The 20954-nt window shown below is 41.0% G+C and overlaps 1 protein-coding gene across 2 annotated transcripts in view; it reads right to left on the bottom strand.

The window, feature by feature from the left end:
• Positions 1 to 17085, bottom strand: part of LOC123839772 (transmembrane 9 superfamily member 2-like) — a 78052-nt gene extending 60967 nt beyond the window's left edge. For both annotated transcript variants that reach the window (XM_045869554.3, XM_064574860.1), the window contains exons 1-5: positions 16236 to 17085; positions 9098 to 9165; positions 7667 to 7760; positions 4196 to 4323; positions 3729 to 3855 (exon numbers count right to left, since the gene is read on the bottom strand). In XM_045869554.3, coding sequence (XP_045725510.1) covers positions 3729 to 3855; positions 4196 to 4323; positions 7667 to 7760; positions 9098 to 9165; positions 16236 to 16418 — 600 coding nt within the window. In that variant the 5' untranslated portion in view covers positions 16419 to 17085. The remainder of the gene's footprint in view (positions 1 to 3728; positions 3856 to 4195; positions 4324 to 7666; positions 7761 to 9097; positions 9166 to 16235) is intronic.
• Positions 17086 to 20954: the final 3869 nt, after the last annotated feature.

Below are 20954 nucleotides of genomic sequence, written 5' to 3'. Positions count from 1 at the left end.
GGAGAGTGTTTACTTTAGGAAAAGGAAGGACGTTGTAAATGGATAGGGATACACTGATACCTTCTGGGTGGCTGGCCAAATTCTATTTCCTGACTTGCTTGAGGTTTACAAAGGTGTTCCCCTTGTAATAATTCATTAAACTTTATATCTGTTCTGTGTGGTTTTCTAGATCTGTATTTCGCAACAAAAAGGCTTTTTTTAAAGTCCATATCCTTTGACTCAGCAATTACCCTTATATGAATTTATCCTAAGGTAATAATTAGACAAGAGTACACAGATGTTTGTACAATAACATTCATTGAGTGCCTACTATGTATTAGACACAGCTCCAAGCACTTTTTAATATTTTATTTATTTATTTGAGAGAGAGAGCAGGAGTGGAGGAGTGGAAGAGTAGAGGGAGTGGAGAGAGTGGGGGGAGGGGGAGAGGTAGGGGGAGAAGCAGACTCCCCATTGAGCGTGCGTGGAGTGACTGGGGCTCAATCCCAGGACCCTGGGATCATGACCTGAGCCAAAGTCAGATGCTTAAACAACTGAGCCACCCAGGCGTCCCTCTGAGTACTTTATAAGTAGTATCCTATCTATCCTCACAACAACCCTATGTGGTATATACTACTCTTATTCCCATTTTACAGATGAGACTCAAAGAGACATAAGAATGTTACCATTGTGTATCAACTATACTTCAATTTAAAAAAAAAGGAAACAGGGGCACCTGGGTGGCTCAGTCAGTTAAGCATCTGCCTTCAGCTCAGGTTATGATCCTAGGGTTCTGGGATTGAGCCCCATGTCTGCTTCTCCCTCTCCCTCTGCCCCTCCCCCTGTTCCTATATGCTCTCCCCTCTCTCAATAAATAAAATCTTAAAAAAGGAAGAAAACAGCTATTAAAAATAAAAAATAAATGTTCACTGCAGCATTATTAAGTAAGAAAAATCGAAAACACCTAATTTTGGTGAAGTGGATAAAAAATTACGTTCCAGGGGCTGGCTCAGTTGGAAGAGCATGTGACTCTTGATCTCAGGGTTGTGAGTTTGAGTGTCACACTGGGTGTAGAGATTACATAAATAAATAAGTAAATACTTAAAAAATATCTTTACAAAAAAATGAAAAAATGGGGCATCTGGCTGGCTCAGTTGGTAGAGCATGCTACTCTTGATCTCAGAGTCATGAATTTGAGCCCCACGTTGGGTGTAGAGATTACTTAAAAATAAACTCATTTTTAAAGATTTATTTATTTATTTTAGAGAGAGAGAGCACACAGCAGGGGGAGGAGCAGACGGAGAGGAAGAAAATCTTAAGCAGGCTCTGACTCCCTCCTGAGGACAGAGCCTGAGCGGGGCTCAATCTCACCACCCTGAGATCATGACCTGAGTCAAAATCAAGAGTTGGCCACTTAACTGACTGAGCCATCCAGGTGCCCCAGTAAATTAACTTCTAAAAATAAATGGAAATAAAAAGAGAGCCTTTAAAAAATTATGTTCCATCCACACAATGGAATATTATGAAACTACTAAAAAGCATAAACACTTTCTTGTTCTTGTATTCTATCTGTATATGAATAGATAGGTAGGTAGATAGATATTGACCACGGAAAGAAGCCCATTATAAGCTTCTAAAAGAAACAAAGCAGATTACAGAAATATATATATACATTTTATAATCCCACTTAGATTAAGAAATGATGTACTCATAAAAAGAATCTATTAAAATTGAGGTGGATTATAGAGAGATTCTCACTTTGTACTCTTTAAACCTCTGGGTTGTATGAGGTTTTTATAAACATGTATCATTTTGCAACCATGGGGGAGGTGAAGGTACATATGTTGATAAAAGTTACTGCTACCCTGGCCAACTGCAGCTCTTTCATTCTATGGGTCCATTTATTCTTCACAGACTTGGCCTTCAAAAATGTGGTCTTTACATCATCCCAAAGAATCCACTTTCATATATGCTATCAAACACAGACTATATTAATCAAAATTTCTCCTATTCATTAACTCCTCTTTTCTGCCACTTCTCCTTTATTTTTTAAGTTTATTTATTTATTTAAGTAATCTCTATATCCAACATGGGGCTTCAACTCATGACCTGAGCCAGCCAGGTGCCCCTCCTCCCTTACTTTAAAAGAACTATCAATTATCAATTAAGCATTTGTTTGTTGCTTCTCCTCCCATATTCCCTACCTAAATGTTTCCTATTGTGAAGAATACATATCACTGGGGATATAGGAGATGATTTTAGGCAGCAGATGAAAAAACAATCTGTACTCTATTTGTACTCTACTTTTGTATCTATATATTTGAAATTGATGAATTAAAAATATAAGTAGTGCACTAAACCTATACTTTCTGGGATATTATAGTTTCTTTTCTAAGTAAACTTAAGTTATGGATTATCAAAAATAGATAATAATGGGGCTCCTAGCTGGCTCAGTTGGTAGAGTATATGACTATTGATCTCGGGGTTGCAAGTTCGAGCCCCACGTTGGGTGTAGAGATTACTTAAAAATAAAAATCTTTAAAAAAAATTGAGGGGCACCTGGCTGACTCAGTCAGAAGAACGTGGACTCTTGATCTAGGAGTCCTGAGTTCAAGCCCCAAGGTAGGTGTAGAGATTACTAAAACTAAATAAACTCAAAAAAAATTTAATAAATAATAATATAGGTGCCTCCGATTTGACCAAAATCACCAAGGTGATGCATAAATGAGTGAAATTTAAGAAGCACTGCCCTTTTATCTGGAAAGAAACAGTTAAGAGTATCATCAGTTAGACAACCAAGCCAGAAACTGGGCAGTCATCCTATATTCTTCCTTCTCCCATCCCCTTTGTCCCCATCGCTGACCCACACTGAGTCGCCACACAGAAAACAGATTAAAGGCAGTGCTGCCCTGGTTGAGCTCTTTCACGGCCATTCAGCCTCTTAGTCATCCTCCATGGCAGCCCTAAGACACTCCTGTTAGTCTAGGGCCCAGTAGGACACTGACTGAGAACCGCAAGGCAGAACAGTGTGGCTGGGACTTCCAAGCTAAAAAGATCTGAGTTGGAGTCCTACTTCTGCCACTTAACCAGCTGTATGTCTCTAGTCATGCCACAGCCTCTCGGAGACTGAGTTTCATCATCTGTAAAATGGCAGCAGTAGATCCTAGCAACAGGGCTGTTCTAAGGATGAAATTAGTCACTGTATAAAGTAATATAACATTGCTCCTGGCACATTAGAGGCAATCGATACAATTTTCCTTACCACTGCACACAGGACCTCCCTCCATGACCTGGCTTCTGCCTACCTCCCATTTTAGCTTCATCTCTAGCTGTTACCACCCAAACCCCAAAACTTATGCCCACAGACATGTTCGACTCCTCACAGTCCCCCAATCATAGCATCCTGTTTCAGGCTTCTAAGCTCTTGATCACACTGATCTCCCTACTAGAAATGCTCACCCACCCATTTATTTCACATATACTTTTTCATACCCTCCATTATATCCTCCTTGTCCCTTAATCTCCTATCATAGGACATTTTAGTGTATTGATTTGTCTACAGGGCTATCTCCTTACTCAGGACTGTGAACTTCTAGAGGATAGAGACCATGTCTACTTGAGTTTGTATTCCCAACACCTAGCCCAAAACCTAGGAGATGGTAGGTGTCCCATTAATGTTTGCTAAGTGATTATAATAGAAAGCAAATTATAAGCAACTTATATTTCTACAGTAAGTTCTCAACACTTACGTGGAGAGCGCAAGCATCTTTCACTATGCCACTTTTGGTAATAAAACATCCTATCGGAAATCCTGGTGTGCAGTACTTTCCATCCTCAATAACGTGACACCATATTACTGGCATATTATCAATAATCCTAAATATAAATATTTTAAAAATAAAAGATTTAAGCATTTCACATGAAGCAATAGCAACATCATCTTGCATATATTTAAGTTCAAATTTTTAATCAAAGTCACAAAAAATAGTATATAATTTCAAATATCTATTAAAACTACTTTTTTTAAAAAACTACTGAAAGGACTTAAAATTTTTAATCAAAGTCACAAAAATAGTATACAATTTCAAGTATTAAAACAACTTTTTTTAAAAAAACTACTTCTGAAAAATAAAATAAAATAAAATAAAATAAAAAACTACTTCTGAAAGGACTTAAAAAATTAAGTCATGTTATCTCAGTGTTATTTCAAACCTACCAGTGATGTTGATAATTTAGTTGTATTCCTTTCTTCAAAAAAGCCAGCTTTTTCTTGTGGTCCTCATTTTCTCTATCATAGGATTTTACACAAACTTTTTTACATGTTTCTGTCTTGTTAAAAGAAAACTGTTAAGAAAGAAAATAGTAAAAGACTTGACTAAATTTTATAAAAACAAGTATCACAAAATAAGTACTTTACCTTACAGATAAAACTTTTCCTCAGAGACTTCAGTATGCCATCATCCTCAACACTATCTCCTTTGAGTTTCAATTCATACCTGAAATGATTACACTACACACACACACACGCACACGCACACACACACATACACAACATGCTTTCACCACTAAGCAGAAGAATTTGCCTTCTTCAATAACATAGAAGGTAGGATATAACATCCACTGTAGCTTCCTAAAACCACCCTGATATAGAACCCTTCACTTAAAAGTGGTAACAAAATTGATTTTAGTGATAGTCACACAACACTCTGAATATACTAAAAAACATTACATCAGAGGGGCGCCTGGCTGGCTCAGTCAGTTAAGCATCTGCCTTGGGCTCAGTCCATGATCACAGGGTCCTGGGATCTAGTCCTGCATCGGGCTCCTTGCTCAGCGGGGAGTCTGCTTCTCCCTCTGCCCACTCCCTCCCTGCTTGTGCTCTCTCTCAAATAAATAAAAGCTTTAAAAAATAAAAAATAAATAAAAAACATTAAATTGGATACTTCAAGGGGCGCCTGGCTGGCTCAGTCAATACAGCATGCAACGCTTGATCTCCAAGCTGTAAGTTCAAGCCCCATGTTGGGTGTAGAGCTTACTTAAAAAAAAAATGGACACTTTAAGTGGGTTACTTGGTATGTGAATATCTCTCAATAGAGCTGTTAACAAAAAAGTGTTAATAAAATATTTGATACTTTTAATATGAAACCTCTCATTTACAAAGTCTAGCTATCAGGATAAAGTACCGGTGTTACTAATCAGGAAATAATGAACAAGAATAAACTATGAAAAAGAGTTATAGTTAGCACCTCATATCCTGAAATCATACAAATATTAACCAAAAAGTTCCCCATTGGCAGCTGAGAACACTGTCACCTTTCTTTCTTTCTTTCTTTCTTTCTTTCTTTCTTTCTTTCTTTCTTTCTTTCTTTCTTTCTTTCTTTCTTTCTTTTTCTTATACTGTCATGTTCTTCATTCCAAGGGACAGCATTTCTTGAAAAAGTTCACTTTTCTGTTAGGACAATGGTACTCCACAGAGGTATTTTGTGCAACTCTAATCATCGAAAAGCTAATGCCTGACACACAGACCAAAAAAATAGATCAACAGAGAACCCAGAAATAGATCTATACAACTATGTCCGTGTGATTTTTTTGACAAAGGTGCAAAAGCAATTCAGTGGAGGAAGGACAGTCTTTTCAACAGATAATGCTGAAGTAACTGGACATCTATAGGCCAAAAAGCAAAAACAAAAAAAAAATCCAGTAATTTCAATCCAAATCTCATACCTTATACAAAATAACTCAAAAGAGATCACAGACTTAAATATATAAAGTAATTATAAAAGTGTCAGAAGAAAACATAAAAGAAAATCTTTAAGACCTAAAAGCTATGTCATGTGTCCTTAAACTTGACACCAAAAACACAATCCATAAAAAAGAAATTTGATTATTGGACCTCATAAAAATTAATGTTTGCTCTGTCAAAGACTCTGTTAAGAAGATGAAAACACAGAGGTGCCTGGCTGGCTCAGTTGGTAGAGCACACTATTCTCAATCTCGGAGTCATGAGTTTGAGCCCTGTATTAGGTATAGAGATTATTTAAAAATAAAATCTTTAAAAAAAAAAAAAGATGATGATGAAAACAAAAGCTACAGACTGGGAAAAAACTATTTGTAAACTACTGTTGCAACAAAGGAATCACACCTAGAATATGTAAGGAATTCTGAAAACTCAATAGTAAAGGAACAAACAATCCAAATAGAAAATGGGTAAAAGAGGAGACAGGGGCTCCTGGGTGGCTCAGTCGGTTGAGCATCCGGCTATTGGTTTCGGCTTAGGTCATGATCTCAGGGTTGGGAGACTGAGCCCCAGGTCAGGCTGCACACTCAGCAAGAAGTCTGAAGATTCTCTCCCTCTGCCTCTCCCCCCATTCTTTCTCCCTCTCCCTCTCACACACACACAAGTGAATGCATGTAAAACTAGTGGAATCTGAATAAGCTCTGTGCACTGTACCAGTGTCAGTTCCTGGGTTTTGCTATTGTACTACAGTCATGCAAGATGCTATCATTGGGCAAACCTGGGCACAGGGTACATGAGAGCTCCCTGTTCATGGGGTTTTTGTAGCTTCCTGTCTAGCATTATTTCAAAATAAAAAGTCTTGGGGCGCCTGGGTGGCTTAGTCAGTTAAGCATCTGCCTTCGGCTCAGGTCATAATCCCGGGGTCCTGGGATCGTGTCCCACATCAGGTTCCCTGCTCAGTGGAGAGCCTGCTTCTCCCTCTCCCCCTGCCTCTCCCCCTGCTTGTGCTCTGTCTCTCTCCCAAATGAATAAAATCTTAAAAAATAAATGAATGAATAAAAATCTTTAAAAAAAGTTTTAAAAGAAGTTAATGCCTGATGGTTTCACAAGTGTATACATAAATTAAAATTGAGCAAACTACATACTTTTTTTTAAAAGTTTTAAGTAATCTCTATACCCCACGTGGGGCTTAAACTCACGACCCCGAGACCAAGAGTCGCATGCACCTCCGACTGAGCCAGCCAGCTGCCCCCAAACTATACACTTTCAATATGAGCAGTTTATTGTACTTCAAGTAGATGTCAATGAATTTGGAAAAAAGAAGAAAAAAAGTTAATGCCTTCATAATCATAACTGCTTATGAAAACATCCTTACTCTATACCCATTATCTATTAAGATATTGAAGGCAAAATCAATAAGACAATGACAGTCCAATGACATCTGCTTATTCCACCCTACCCAAAATATGCAGGGACAATAAGGTAAACTTTTTCTTTACTAAGCAAAAATAAAATTTGAAAGGCAAAATCTTTATGTGGAATCACTCCCTACTGCAGATAGTTCAAAGACCACATACTCATGCATTCTTCTGGCAACACCACATCCTATCTCCTTTCTTTTTTCTCTACCTCCTTTTAAAACACTCTTTGGGGCGCCTGGGTGGCTCAGTCATTAGGCGTCTGCCTTCAGCTCAGGTCATAACCCCAGGGTCCTGGGATCAAGCCCCGCATCGAGCCCCCCATTGAGCCCCGCATCGGGCTCCCTGCTCGGCAGGAAGCCTGCTTCTCCCTCTCCCACTCCCCCTGCTTGTGTTCCCTCTCTCGCTATGTCTCTGTCAGATAAATAAAATTTTTAAAAATAAAAAATAAAACAGACTCTTTGCTACAATTTTAAGTAGCCAGTTCTGAGAAGATTCAATTTAAAATAATATTAAATAAGACCTGAATAACCTTATAGGGGGATGATGTTATTCGTTCTCCAAATAGTACTTGGCCGAGATTTTCAGAAGGGTTTTTCTTTCCAGAATCTTGACAGAAGTCAAAGCTAGAGGAGAAGTTCAAGTAAGGTAAAAACATATATATACATCTCAGCAAAGAAATACATCTTTGTAATTTGTCAAGCCTCTCCACTGTTAATGGTAGATACTTCTAAAAACATGACCCAGAAGGTGTCTAATTATGATTTATAGACCTCATTATAGATTTCTTTTTAAATTGTTTAACTTCTTATAACTAAGAATTCATTATTTTAAATGCTCATGGTACTGCTCTTGGCTTTTGTAATGTAGGTAATCACAATCTTAAAAAAACTAACAGTTATTTTCAGGGTTAATCTTCAAATTACATAAAATAAGCAAAGAATAGTTTAAAATCTGTACTAATTCTAACCTGAGACATTTAGAAACTGCTGTTATCAGTTCTGATCAAAGGGGAACTTAAACAACAAATTCCCTCCTCAAATACATGCCCACAGATTCACTCACAAATCAAATGGTTACTACATGAAAAGAATTACAACTACCTTTAAGTAAATGTGAATATATAAAATTGAATATAAAATGGCAGACGATAAAATCAATGGTAGGCTTGCATAATATTTTAAATGCTCCTGCTAACACCCTACATTTAAACCTGGTATTTTAATGAAAATTAGATCTGATTTTACTTCTGTTTAATTAGTGGAAATAAAGTAATACCAAAGCGAGCTACAATCATTTTTCTAAAACGTATATCATTTGTTGCTATTCTCAAAATGATTGATCTTAATTTTGATTATGTGATACCAGCTCACTACTGAACTAAGCACTTGGCATCCATTAAAAACCTTAGTAGAGGGGCAGCTGGGTGGCTCAGTCGTTGAGCATCTGCCTTCAGCTCGGGTCATGGTCCCGGGGTCCTGGGATCGAGCCCCGCATCGGGCTCCCTGCTCGGCGGGAGGCCTGCTTCTCCCTCTCCCACTCCCCCTGCTTGTGTTCCCTCTCTCGCTGTGTCTCTCTCTGTCAAATAAATAAAATCTTTTAAAAAAATAAAAATAAAAATAAAAACCTTAGTAGAAACCTCCCTATCCCATGTTTTAAAAATAAACTACAACTCTGCAATGATTTTTTTAAAGTTCAAAATATAGTAACTTTATAATTTGCTTTTCTTAGAAAAATCAAGTATGGCAACTTCCTAAATTTTTAAGCATTTGCCTCACACTGAAAGCTCTCTATTTTAATCATTTTGTTCCTGTTACCTTTATTACAAAATTACCACTGTATTTCTTAATATATCCAGGGCTTTCATCCACTATCTTTAAAAGCTTAAAACACACTTTTAACACAATAATATCATAATTATAATGTAACCGCAATTATATCAGAGATAATACTTATAACTTACGTATTATATTCATAAGGTAGGACAGATTCTTCTGAGTCCAATCTATTTACAAATAGTGCTATTGATGACTACAAAAAGGAAAGAAAACACTCATTAATAATACAAAATAAAACAAGGTAGCACTTGCAAAATACATAATGAAGTAACTGAAAGGTAATTGGGTCTACTGCTCCCATCAATTTATAACTGTGCAATTATAAATTTATAACTTAGGACAGTGATAGAAATGTATAACAATACAGTTATAAATTTTTAACACAGTATAGCTATAAATTCATAACATTTCATTTAGGTGGCATCATTGGATTCTCTGAATACATAAATTTTTCAGATATCTCAGCCATTCTTAACCTTTTTTAATTATAGAACCCTTTGAGAATGTGATGAAGGCTATGGCCCCTCTCCTCAAAAAAGCATACATATTCACCAAAGTCTCTGTTCAGGTTTAGGAGGCTTCATAGGGCCCCTGGAGTCCACGGAATTCGGGTTAAGAACTTGAGATAATTAAATCTACCTGCATAAGAGCTCTCCTTGTATTATTTTAGCCGTTTTTGTAAGAATCATTCTAAAATACACTTCACTCTTTCCTATCTTAAACAGAACACGGTGATCACAATTCAACCTTCCTTGATGGCTCAGGGTCATTTTGAACATCAATCCTTGCACCAGCTTGGACTCTGTGACATTCTCAGTATCAAACTAAGTGAGAATTATTTGCCCCAAAACTACATTGCGATAGATGCTACCCACATCTCTCACCCCTACCAAAGAACTTCAACTTCTTTGTGTAGATTTTAGGGGTTTTTTTTTTAAAGATTTTATTTATTTATTTGAGACAGAGAGACTGAGAGAGAGAGCACATGAGAGGGGGGAGGGTCGGGAGGGTCAGAGGGAGAAGCAGACTCCCTGCCAAGCAGGGAGCCCGATGCGGGACTCGATCCCGGGACTCCAGGATCATGACCTGAGCCGAAGGCAGTCGCTTAACCAACTGAGCCACCCAGGCGCCCTAGGTCTTTCTTTTCAATTGTCAGTTGTTGAGATGCCTCTTCTCCCTTCTTCCCCACCCCCAATCTGCTAGAGAGCAAGCCCTCAATTTGTGGAATAAATCACAGATTTGTTAAAACTATATCAAAAAGGCTGAGAGCATGAGAGTTAGTGCATGAACATTAGGACATCTATTCTGGCTTTTCACAGAATACTTCTGCTTACTTCCCTGGATCTCAGCTGTGTTGTTGATAATTTACAAGATAGGATTTTTTTTAAGTAGGCTCTATGCCCAGCGTGGAGCACAACACGGGACTTGAACTCACAATCCTGAGATCAAGACCTGAGCTGAGATCAAGAGTCAGACGCCTAATTGACTGAGCCACCCAGGTGCCCAAGATAGGATTTTTAAAACCACTAGAACAGCAGAACTTGGGTAAACACTTTATTCTTGTTCAAAATTCCATAAACTGTTTTTTTAATTGAACATCTGCTATCATCTTTACCACATGGTTAGTTTTGTTTTTTTTTTTAAAGAGGATGTAGGAAATCATCAAGTTTGGCAACAAATATAAACAACCTTACTCTAACTCTGTAAGAGTATTGTATCTGCACTTAATGAAATCTAATCAGAAATTTAGCAGTAGCAACATATATCAGAGTTTTATAAAGGTGAACAGAGAAAAGTTTCTTTTTCTTTTTTCATTTTTTTTTAAAGATTTTATTTATTCATTTGAGACAGAGAGATATATATAGAGAGAGAGCATGAGCAGTGGGAGAAGCAGAGGAAGAGGGAGAAGCAGACTCCCCGCTGAGCCAGGAGCCCAACGTGGGGCTCGATCCCAGGACCCTGGGATCATTACCTGAGCCGAAGGCAGACGCTTAACCATCTGAGCCACCCAGGTGCCCCAGAGAAAAGTTTCTAAAAGGACAGCAGATAATTAAGGATAATAGCTCTCATCTAGAATCCCAAAACACAACGTATATAAGATTTGAACTATATTTTAAAATGCATATCTGGAGCTTACTATAATTAAAAGAATCTTAATGGTTTCACAAATCAAGTGGAGAAAAGATAAATTCTTCAATAATACTGTTAAGAGAACTGGTCAGCAATCTAGGGGGAAAAAAGTTAAGCTGGATACTTACCTCATACATTACACCAGGAAATCTCAATCTTATTTGTTAAAATTTAAACCATAAAATTTAAACCATAAAAATAATAGAAGAAACCATGGGAGAATTATTTTATAATCTTGGCTGGCTTGGTTAAGACCTTTCAAAACAGGGCAAAAAAGTCAGAAACCAAAAAAATTTTTGATATATTAGAATAAAAGCCAATTTTTCTAAATGGTGAAAAAACAAAAGCAAAAACAAAACACAATAAGCAAAACCAAAAGACAACTGACAAACTTGGGAAAAGGATGTCACAGACAAGGGACTAGTTTCCTGATTTAAGAGTGTAAATTAATGCAACCTCCATGGAAAGCAATTTGAGGATATCAAAATTGTTAAGTGCATATATTCTTTGACCCAGCAATTCCAGTCCTAGGAATTTATTCTATAGATATTCTCATATGCAACAATGTTTGGTAAGATCAAGAGAATAGAAACAAGCTAAATACATAAATAAGGGACTATGTAAATTAAGTATAGCACATCCTTATAATAGAATGCTATACCATTAAAAAAGAACACGGATGTTCTTTATACAATGATATAAAATGATCTCTAAGCTATATTGTTAAATGATAAAGGCACCTGAAGATGAGAACAGTATGCTCCCATTTGTGTAAAAAAAAAAAAAAAAAAGGCAAAAATGATATAAATACTTATTTGTTCATTTATTCATGAAATCCCTAGCAGGATACATGAGAAACTGATGATATTGGTGCTCTCCAGGGAGGGGTACTATGTGACTAAAAGACCCAGGTAGATGAGACCTTCACAGAGAAAAACCTCTTATCTGTCCATATCCTTGTATATTATTCTAAGTGAGATCATTACAATCAAGGGGATGAACATTTTTGTAGACTTTGATATATATTTCAAATTACTCTCCAAAGGGTTCAAGTTTAACTATTAAACCAATCTACATGCCATCAAAAGGCAGCAAAGAGACAAGTCCAGGAGGACTTGCACAAGAAAAACAGACTGATCCCTTTTATAAGTTAATGTTATGAAAAAAAAAAAAGCAGGGACTGTGCTTGATTCAAAGAACCATAGACTACAATAAAGAGATGCAATTTGTGGTCCTAGATTGGATTCTGGTTTGGTTATTTCAGGGATAACTAGGGAAATCTGACTATGAACTTGGTAATACATGAGATAAAAATGTATTGATGTGGAAAGATAGAGTTGTTAATAGAAAAGTGCAGGTTATGGAATGGTTAAGCATCTGCCTTCGGCTCAGGCTCAGGTCATGATCACAGGATCCTGGAATCCAGTCCTGCATGGGGCTCCTTGCTAAGCAGGGAGCCTGCTTCTCCCTCTGCCTGCTGCTCCCTCTGCTTGTGCTCTCTCTCTCTCTCACAAATAAATTTTTAAAATCTTTTTTAAAAAAGGAAAGAAACAAGATATTGATTAAAAAAGAAAGAAAAGTGCAGGTTACAAAATAACATGAATACCACGATTTTATGTCGGTAAAAAATGCATATGGACTTTCATTCATTGCTAGTGGGAATGCAAAATGATATAGCCACTTTGGAAGACAGCTTGGCAGTTTCTTAAAAAACTAAACATACTCTTAGTATACAATCTAGCAATGATACTCCTTCGTATTTTCCTAAAGGAGTTGAAAAGATAAGTCTACACGAAAACCTGCACAATGTCTATAGCAGCTTTGCTCATCATTGTGAAAACTTGGAAGCAACCAAGATGTCTTTAGTAGGTGAATATATAAATGAATTGTGGTACATCCAGATAATGGAATATTATTCAAAACTGAAAAGCAATGAACTATTAAGCCATGAAAAGACACCGAGGAACCCTAAATGCATATTACTAAGTGAAAGAAGCAAGTCTGAAAAGTCTACATACTGTAGGATTCCAACTATATGACAGTCTGGAAAAGACAAAACTATGAAGACAGTAGATAGATCAGTGGTTGCCAGGGATTAAGAGAGGGGTGGATGAATAGCAGAGAACATAGAGAATGTATAAGGCAGTGAAATTATTCTATATGATATTATAATGATGGATACATGTCATTACACATTCCTCCAAACTCACAGAATGACTAAGGGTGAAGTGTAATATGAACTATGGGCTTTGGGTGGGAATGATGTGTCAATCTAGGTCCATCAACTGTAAGGAATGTAACACTCTGGTGAGGGATGTCGATGAAGAAAGCTATGCATGTGCGGGAGTAGGGGTATATGGGAACTCTATTTTCTGCTCGATTTTGCTGTGAACCTAAAACTGCTCTAAAAAAATCTAAAAAGTCTATTAAAAATACACATGCGGGTATGAGTATGTGTAGGAAAAAATCTAGAATATATGCTAAGATATCAAGAGTGGTAATTCTCTAGTTATTAGAAATGTTTTTCTTATTTTTTGCCTACCTGCATTTTCTAACCATGTATGATGCATGCTACTGCTTTTGTAATAGCAAAAATTTTAAAACTAAAAAAAAAAAAAAAAAATCAAGGGGCTGGATGCTACCAAATGAAGTAAGTTTAGAGTGTTAAACCTAAAAATGAGAGACTCACCAAAAGACAGAAGATGAAATCTCAGAATAAAAAGTAGAACACATGTAGGGATGCAATAACAGCCTAAAAAGAAAAGAGCTTATGGAAAAGAAGTTCCAGACATTTGTTATGGTTAAAGATCATGTTTCTTTGCTAGGAAGCCTGATGAAATAGAGAGATCCAGGATGAGGTATTACCAGAGAAAAGGCAGACATAAAAATATTTTGTAAATGCCATTTCTTACATTACATGTGTTTGGCAAGATGTTGGCTCAAAACATTACTATCAAAACTTCACACAGGAAAAGGCAAGTTCCAGGTTTTAAGAGCAAACTTGCTACCCCTAAAACTGGCCTTTAAAAAACCCTGGAACTTTCAAGTTGGTTAAGTCTATAGTTAAACCACACCCAGCACTGTTCTCAACTTCCCAGTGCCTTTGTGGTGCCTTATGCCAGAACGCTCCCCCATCCAATGAGGAGTCCGAAAATTAAGTCTTACTCTTTTTTTTTTTATTATTTTTGAGAGAGAGAGAGAGAACATGAGCAGGGGAGAGCAGCAGAGGGAGAGGGAGAAGCAGGCTCCCCACTGAGCAGGGAGCCTGATGCGGGACTGGATCCCAGGACCCTGAGGATCATGACCTGAGCTGAAGGCAGACGCTTAACCGACTGAGCCACCCAGGCGCCCAAGTCTTATTCTTTAATATATTTTGAATTGATTACTTACAAAAAAAAAAAAAAACACACCTTTTTTGGACTCAGCTTACAGTTACAGAAACCAAGCTGCTAAAGAAAGGAGTCAGAAAATTATTGGGTGTTGAGGAACACACAGAAGAGGAATTGGGTCAGAAATCTCTGCCCAGGGGCGACTGGCTGCGTCAGTGGGAGGAGCATGCGACTCTTGATTTTGGGGTCTTGAGTTCGAGCCCCAGTTGGGTGTAGAGATGACTTAAATAAACTTTAAAGAAAAAAAAGAGGGGCGCCTGGGTGGCTCAGTTGGTTGAGCGACTGCCTTCGGCTCAGGTCATGATCCTGGAGTCCCGGGATCGAGTCCCGCATCGGGCTCCCTGCTCGACGGGGAGCCTGCTTCTCCTCCCTCTGACCCTCCTCCCTCTCATGCTCTCTGTCTCTCATTCTCTCTCTCTCAAATAAATAAATAAATAATCTTTAAAAAAAAAAAAAGAAATCTCTGCCTAAAGAAAGCTAATAATGACAATAGTTACCATTTATGGAAAGCTTACTAAGCGCCAGGTACAGTTGTCAGTGCTTTTCATTCATTGTCTCATTTTATTCTCACAAGTCTGAGAGGTAAATAAGATCTTGGTGTTTGCAGGTAAAGGGCCCAGGGGAGACAAAAGTACATTGACAAGAATTAAAGAGGTAAAAAGCAGGAGACCAGAGGAGTGAAGAATGACAGAAAGGAAACATGGTAGGGGTGTATCTAAGACCACAGTGAGGTGGGTGGGGGGACGGATGAAAGAGCTGATGCGGATTAAGCAGCGCACTTGCGATGAGCTCCCGGTCTTTGTATGGAAGTGTTCAATCACTAAATTGTACACCTGAAACTAATTTAACACTGTATGTGCACTGACTGGAATTTAAATAAAAACTAGAAAGAAAAAAAAAAACCACAGTGAGTGTGTGAGTCCTGAAAGGGAGAGAGTACAAGGAGGACAATCGGAAAGGGAGGGAGAGAGGGAAAGAGCCAAGGAGGAAGAAGAAAAGGAACTGCGACAGAAAAGGAGGAGCTAAGAAAGGTGGAGGAGCAGCCAATAGGGAGGGAGGAAAGGGAGGAGCTCAGAGGAAGGAGGAACAGAAGGAGCTAAGAAGTGCGGTGGAGAAGCCGCCCAGAAAGGAGGAAGCAAGAGGGCGAGCCCAGAGGGAAGAGAAAGAGGGAGGGGTGGAGTCAGGCAGAAGGGGCGGGACCTAGAGGGGAGAGCGTAACGAAGGGGCGGGGCTAAGGGGAAGAGAGGCGGAAGGCCAAGACGCCGGGGCGGGGCCGAGAGGGAGGGGAGGGGCTGAGAGGGAAGTGGGGAAGGGCGGGGCGGAACTGAGAGGGAGGGGAGGGGCTGAGGGGAAGGGGAGGAGCTGAGACGGAAGTGGGGAAGGGCGGGGCGGAGCGGAGAGGGAGGAGAAGAGGAAAAGCTGAGATGAAAGGGAGGGAGCCAAGAGAAACGGGGGAGGAGGAGGAGCTATGAGGACGGAGGAAGAGCTGAGCGGGAGTTGGACGAACGGAGAGTAAGGGGAGGAGCCAAAAGAGAGGGAAAGAGAATCTGAGAAAAAGAGAGGTCCGGATCCTCCAAGCGCGAGGCTCAGAGTTAGAGACGACGAGACACACACCCACAGAGAGGGCTTTGGCATTCTGGGTCGGAGGCAGAAGAGCTCGCGACCGTGGTCTCCCCCAGTGTGCCCCATACCCCTACCCGAAGCCTTCCCCTCACATCTCACTGCCTCTCCCACTGGTCCTCACCTTGCAGGTTGCAGTCTCTCGGGCCGCCTCGCAGAAGTTAACTGGAGCCAACCCGGGGAGGTAGAAGGCCGCGCTGCGGGTGGCGTGAAGCCCCAGGAACAGCCCCAGCAGCCACCTCAGCCCGGGGAGGGCGAGCCTGAGGCGGCAAGGGTTGGTTCCCACGCGGAAACCACGAGTACTCATTTCGGGAGCCCGGCTCAGGGCTCGGGCGAGAGCGAGATCGAACCAGTGGAGGGGAGAAACGGAAATGATAAGAAAGAACCGTGGATGGGGACAAGCCGAGACCGACTGGTGGGACTAGAACTCCGGGGAAAGCCACTTATTCCGACGAGACAGTGGCTTGGAACCCGTTGCTAGGGCGCCAGGCTGCGTTTATGAGCGCGCGCAGTACGCATGCGTGCGGCTCTGCGCGGCGTCTTCCACCTCCCCCCCCACCTCTCCCACTCCCCCCATCCCCCACCCGCAGCCTGGCGCTTTCCTGCGGTAGGAGCTTCCTCGCTGAGCGGGGGAGGGGGGCAGGGGAGGTTGGCTGAGAGGTCTCAGCATCGCAGCATCACAACTTCACAGGGTGGTGTCCTCCCCGAGTTTGCCTCAGTCCCAAAGTAGCAGTGTTACCGCCCCCCCACCATCTTCACTTCTTCCTGCGGGGTGGTGGGACAAGAAGGGGAACGAGGGGGAATTCCGGGGCCAAGCTGTCCAGGATGGTGGGTATTAGGCGCTTGAAATGCCGCCAGTCCAAAATTAATGTTCCGTAAGTGTCAAATGCACACCCAGTATCAGAGACTGCTTGGAAAAAAGAATGCAAACCTCTGCATTTTTATATTGATTGCATATTGAAATTGTAATATTTTGGGTCAGTTGCGTTAAATAAAACATTGTTAAAATTAATTCACCTGGGCGCCTGGGTGGCTCAGTTGGTTAAGCGACTGCCTTCGGCTCAGGTCATGATCCTGGAGTCCCGGGCTTGAGTCCCACATCGGGCTCCCTGCTCAGCAGGGGGTCTGCTTCTCCCTCTGCCCTCTTCCCTCTCGTGCTCTCTGTCTCTCATTCTCTCTCTCAAATAAATAAATAAAATCTTTTAAAAAAATTAATTCACCTGTTTCTTTTTTTAAAAATGTTTTATTTATTTATTTGACAGAGACACAGCGAGAGAGGGAACACAAGCAGGGGAAGTGGGAGAGGGAGAAGCAGGCTTCCCGCAGAGCATGGAGCCGGATGTGGGGCTCGATCCCAGGACGCTGGGATCATGACCTGAGCCGAAGGCAGACGCTTAATGCCTGAGCCACCCAGGCGCCCCTCGCCTGTTTCTTTTTAAAGTGTGGCTGCTAGGGGCGCCTGGCTGGTTCAATCCGTAGAGCACCGGCCTCTAGATCTCAGGATCATGAGTTCAAACCCATGTTGGGCGTGGAGCCTACTTTAACATAAATAAGTAAAAATAAAGCGTGGCTACTAGAACGTTTAAAATGACACGTGGCTCGCATTATATTTCTTTTTTTATTCGTTAAAGCAATTTTTAATATAAATAAATTCTGCAAAAATACTACAGCAAAACAAAGCCATGCAGTGTTACCAATTAACCAGTTCAGCTATTCGGTATTTTTATGTTGTCTGTGATGATACATATATCGCTCAATGTGAAATAAGTTCTGGCATCATTCCTACCTGGGAGACACAACTTTTATTTTACATTCATGCCTTAAGCAGAATATGTTTATTATGATTCAATGATAATCTGAAAAATCTTTAAAATCACCTTAAGAGGGCGCCTGGGTGGCTCAGTTGGTTAAGCGACTGCCTTCGGCTCAGGTCATGATCCTGGAGTCCCGGGATCGAGTCCCGCATCGGGCTCCCTGCTCGGCAGGGAGTCTGCTTCTCCCTCTGACCCTCCCCCCTCTCATGTGCTCTCTCTCTCATTCTCTCTGTCTCAAATAAATAAATAAAATCTTTAAAAATAAAATAAAATAAAATCACCTTAAGAAAACCACACACCCACAAAAAAAAAAAAGAAAACCACAATAATCACATCCTAGAGAATGCCAGGTGGACTTATCCTAAATATGTTCATTGAAGCGTGGCTGACACACAATATTACATCAATTTCAGGTGTACAACATAGTGATTCCACAAGGCCTTCCATTTCTATTGGACAGCGCAGGTCTGGGGAAGGAGGGGGGAGGGGAAAAAGGCTACAGAAGAGGGAGGGAGAGGGAAGTGTTGCTCTTAGTCTTTGAAAGTTTCACTTAGCGGCAAGGATCTTATTTTTCGACCTCTTGTAAGAACCCTCGTCGCCCTCGCCTTCCGCTCCCTGTGCTGTCCTATAATGCAAAGTGCTTGTATTTGGACCCAGGCAGTAGTGTAGGTATCATACAACAAAGATAGTAGAAGAGCTGATCCTTTTTCCTCCTGGTCTGTCAAGAGCTTTGGAGAACAAGAGGTCACTTGTTTACGCTGAGCCCAGTGCGCCTGGCCATTCTGTCCAAGTTCCCTCGCTCGAGAGGTCTGCGTCCTCTGTTGATTGGCAGCCGGCGATTCCAGGCAGAACAAAGGCAGAGAGCTGGCGGTTAGAAGAGGCCTGTAGAATTTAGCGAGTTAACTCTTGAACTAGAGAGGCAGGAAAAGTTGCAGGGAGAAAATGTACCAATGATCAGAATCCGGGGCGTTGTAAGAGAGGGGAGAACGAACTTAACCACGCGGACTGGAGAAGCCCTTGTAAAGATTTGGAGAACAGGAGAAGGTGATCAGAAGGGGCACTACTTTTGCGAAGAGGAACAGGAAAGAGGAGCTGGGAAGCGGTAGAGCGGTCACGATTAGAAGTCACCAGAGCTTCTCCCTGCTTGGCAGGGAGTCCGCTTCTCCCTCTGACCCTCCTTCCTCTCGTGCTCTCTGTCTCTCATTCTCTCTCTCTCAAATAAATAAATAAAACCTTAAAAAAAATAATAAATAAAAAAATAAAAAATAAAAATAAAATCTTTAAAAAAAAAAAAAAAGTCACCAGAGCTTGAATACAAATCTTGCGTTTTACCACTACATTACTACCCCTCTCCAGGCAGCCTGTGGCTGAAAAAGTGTACATGTTTAAATAAACGGGATGCTCCGCCAGCCTCCCAGGCCTGGGCGCGGGGTCTAGCGGCTGCTCTAGGGCCCTGCGGGCGGGGACTGCAGCGGGGACTGGGCGCCCTACTGAGCGAGCACAGGCGGCTCACCGAGTGTGGGGACCGTGTGCCACCCGGGTCACCTACAGGACGCCGGCCTCCGCCCCTCCGCAGACGCAGGAGACAGAGAAGCAGGAAAGAGCAGCCGGTTCTTGATCCGTTTTGCCCCCATCCCCGTCCTCATCCACAACTCCAACTGTGACTTTGAGGTCTTCCATTAAAGCTCCCCGCCGCGCCGTGTCTGTTAAACTCAAGAAGCGAAGCAGCACCGAGGGCTACGTCCCCATTCTCAGCAATAAGACACAGCCCTCCCGGTGTCCCCACTGAGTGACTGTCACCAGCTCCATCTACCTGCTGGGCCTGAAATGGAGGCGGCTCCTTCTGGTGGATTCTCTGTGCTCCTTGTGCTCTAGGAGTTGTCTTCTGTTCCCCACCCCCAACCTCCTAACCTCCCCCCTCCCCCCAATGTGCAAGCCATTCACTAGGCAGGCCTGGCTTTGCCCAACTCCAAGGCTCCCCCTCCCCCATGCGCCAATTTGAAGACCTCTTCCAGAGGGAGGCCTGACTGGCACCTGTAACTAGGAACCGTTTTATTTCTTCCTTTCCAATTCTTACGCCTTTTATTTCTTGTTCTTGCCTTGTCACACTATATAGGATTTCCAATAGGATATTGAATAAGAGGAGACATCCTTACCTGTCCTTCTCAAGGGGAAAACATTCAGTTTTTAACCATGCAGTATGATACCAGCTATAGGCTTTTTTTTCTTAAAGATTTTATTTATTTATTTGACAGACAGAGAGCACGAGCACACAAGCAGGGGGAGTGACAGGCAGAGAGAGAGGGAGAAGCAGGTTCCCCGCAAGGAGCCCGCTTAAGGGCTCATTCCCAGGACTCTGGGATCATGACCTGAACCGAAGGCAGACGCTTAACCGACTGAGCCATACAGGCGGCCCCAAACTATAGGTTTTTTTATACTTGTCCTTTATCAGGTTAAGGAAGTTCCTTTCTCTTCCTAGTTTGTTGAGAGTTTTTATCATGACTAGATATTGAATTTTATCCAATTTTTTGGCAGTGTTTCTTATTAAGGCTATTAATATGATGCATTACATTGATATTTAAATGCTGAATCAGTCATGTATTTCCAGAATAAACCCCACTTGGTTGGATGATATGTAAAAACAAACAAACAAAAAAAACAAGTGGAGCTATATTGTAGTGTGGAATGCAAAATTTGCAAGGCTTTTAAAAGATAAAATTCGAGAGAGAGCCAAACCAAGAAACAGAGGCTTAACTATAGAGAACAAACTGATGATTATAAGAGAAGTGGGTGGGGGGATGGGGAAACAGGTGATGGGGATTAAGGAGAGCACTTGTGATGAGCACCTGCCGGTGTATGGAAGTGTTGAATCACTATATTGTACACCTGAAACTCATATTACACTCAACTAATTGGACTTAAATAAATACTTTAAAGAGATGAAATTCAAAGAAATTAATCTCTTAATGTAGGTTATGCCCCAAACTCCGGGGAGACATGGGTTTTCCCTTCTATGCCATTAGGAGTAT

Source organism: Mirounga angustirostris, unplaced genomic scaffold (assembly GCF_029215605.1).
Source record: "Mirounga angustirostris isolate CCGP_5_RB_7025 unplaced genomic scaffold, mMirAng1.0.hap1 SCAF_11, whole genome shotgun sequence".
In the NCBI taxonomy this organism is placed as follows: Eukaryota; Metazoa; Chordata; class Mammalia; order Carnivora; family Phocidae; genus Mirounga; species Mirounga angustirostris.
The sequence above is the reverse complement of the archived record's forward strand: the minus strand, read 5'-3'. Positions and strand labels throughout refer to the sequence as shown.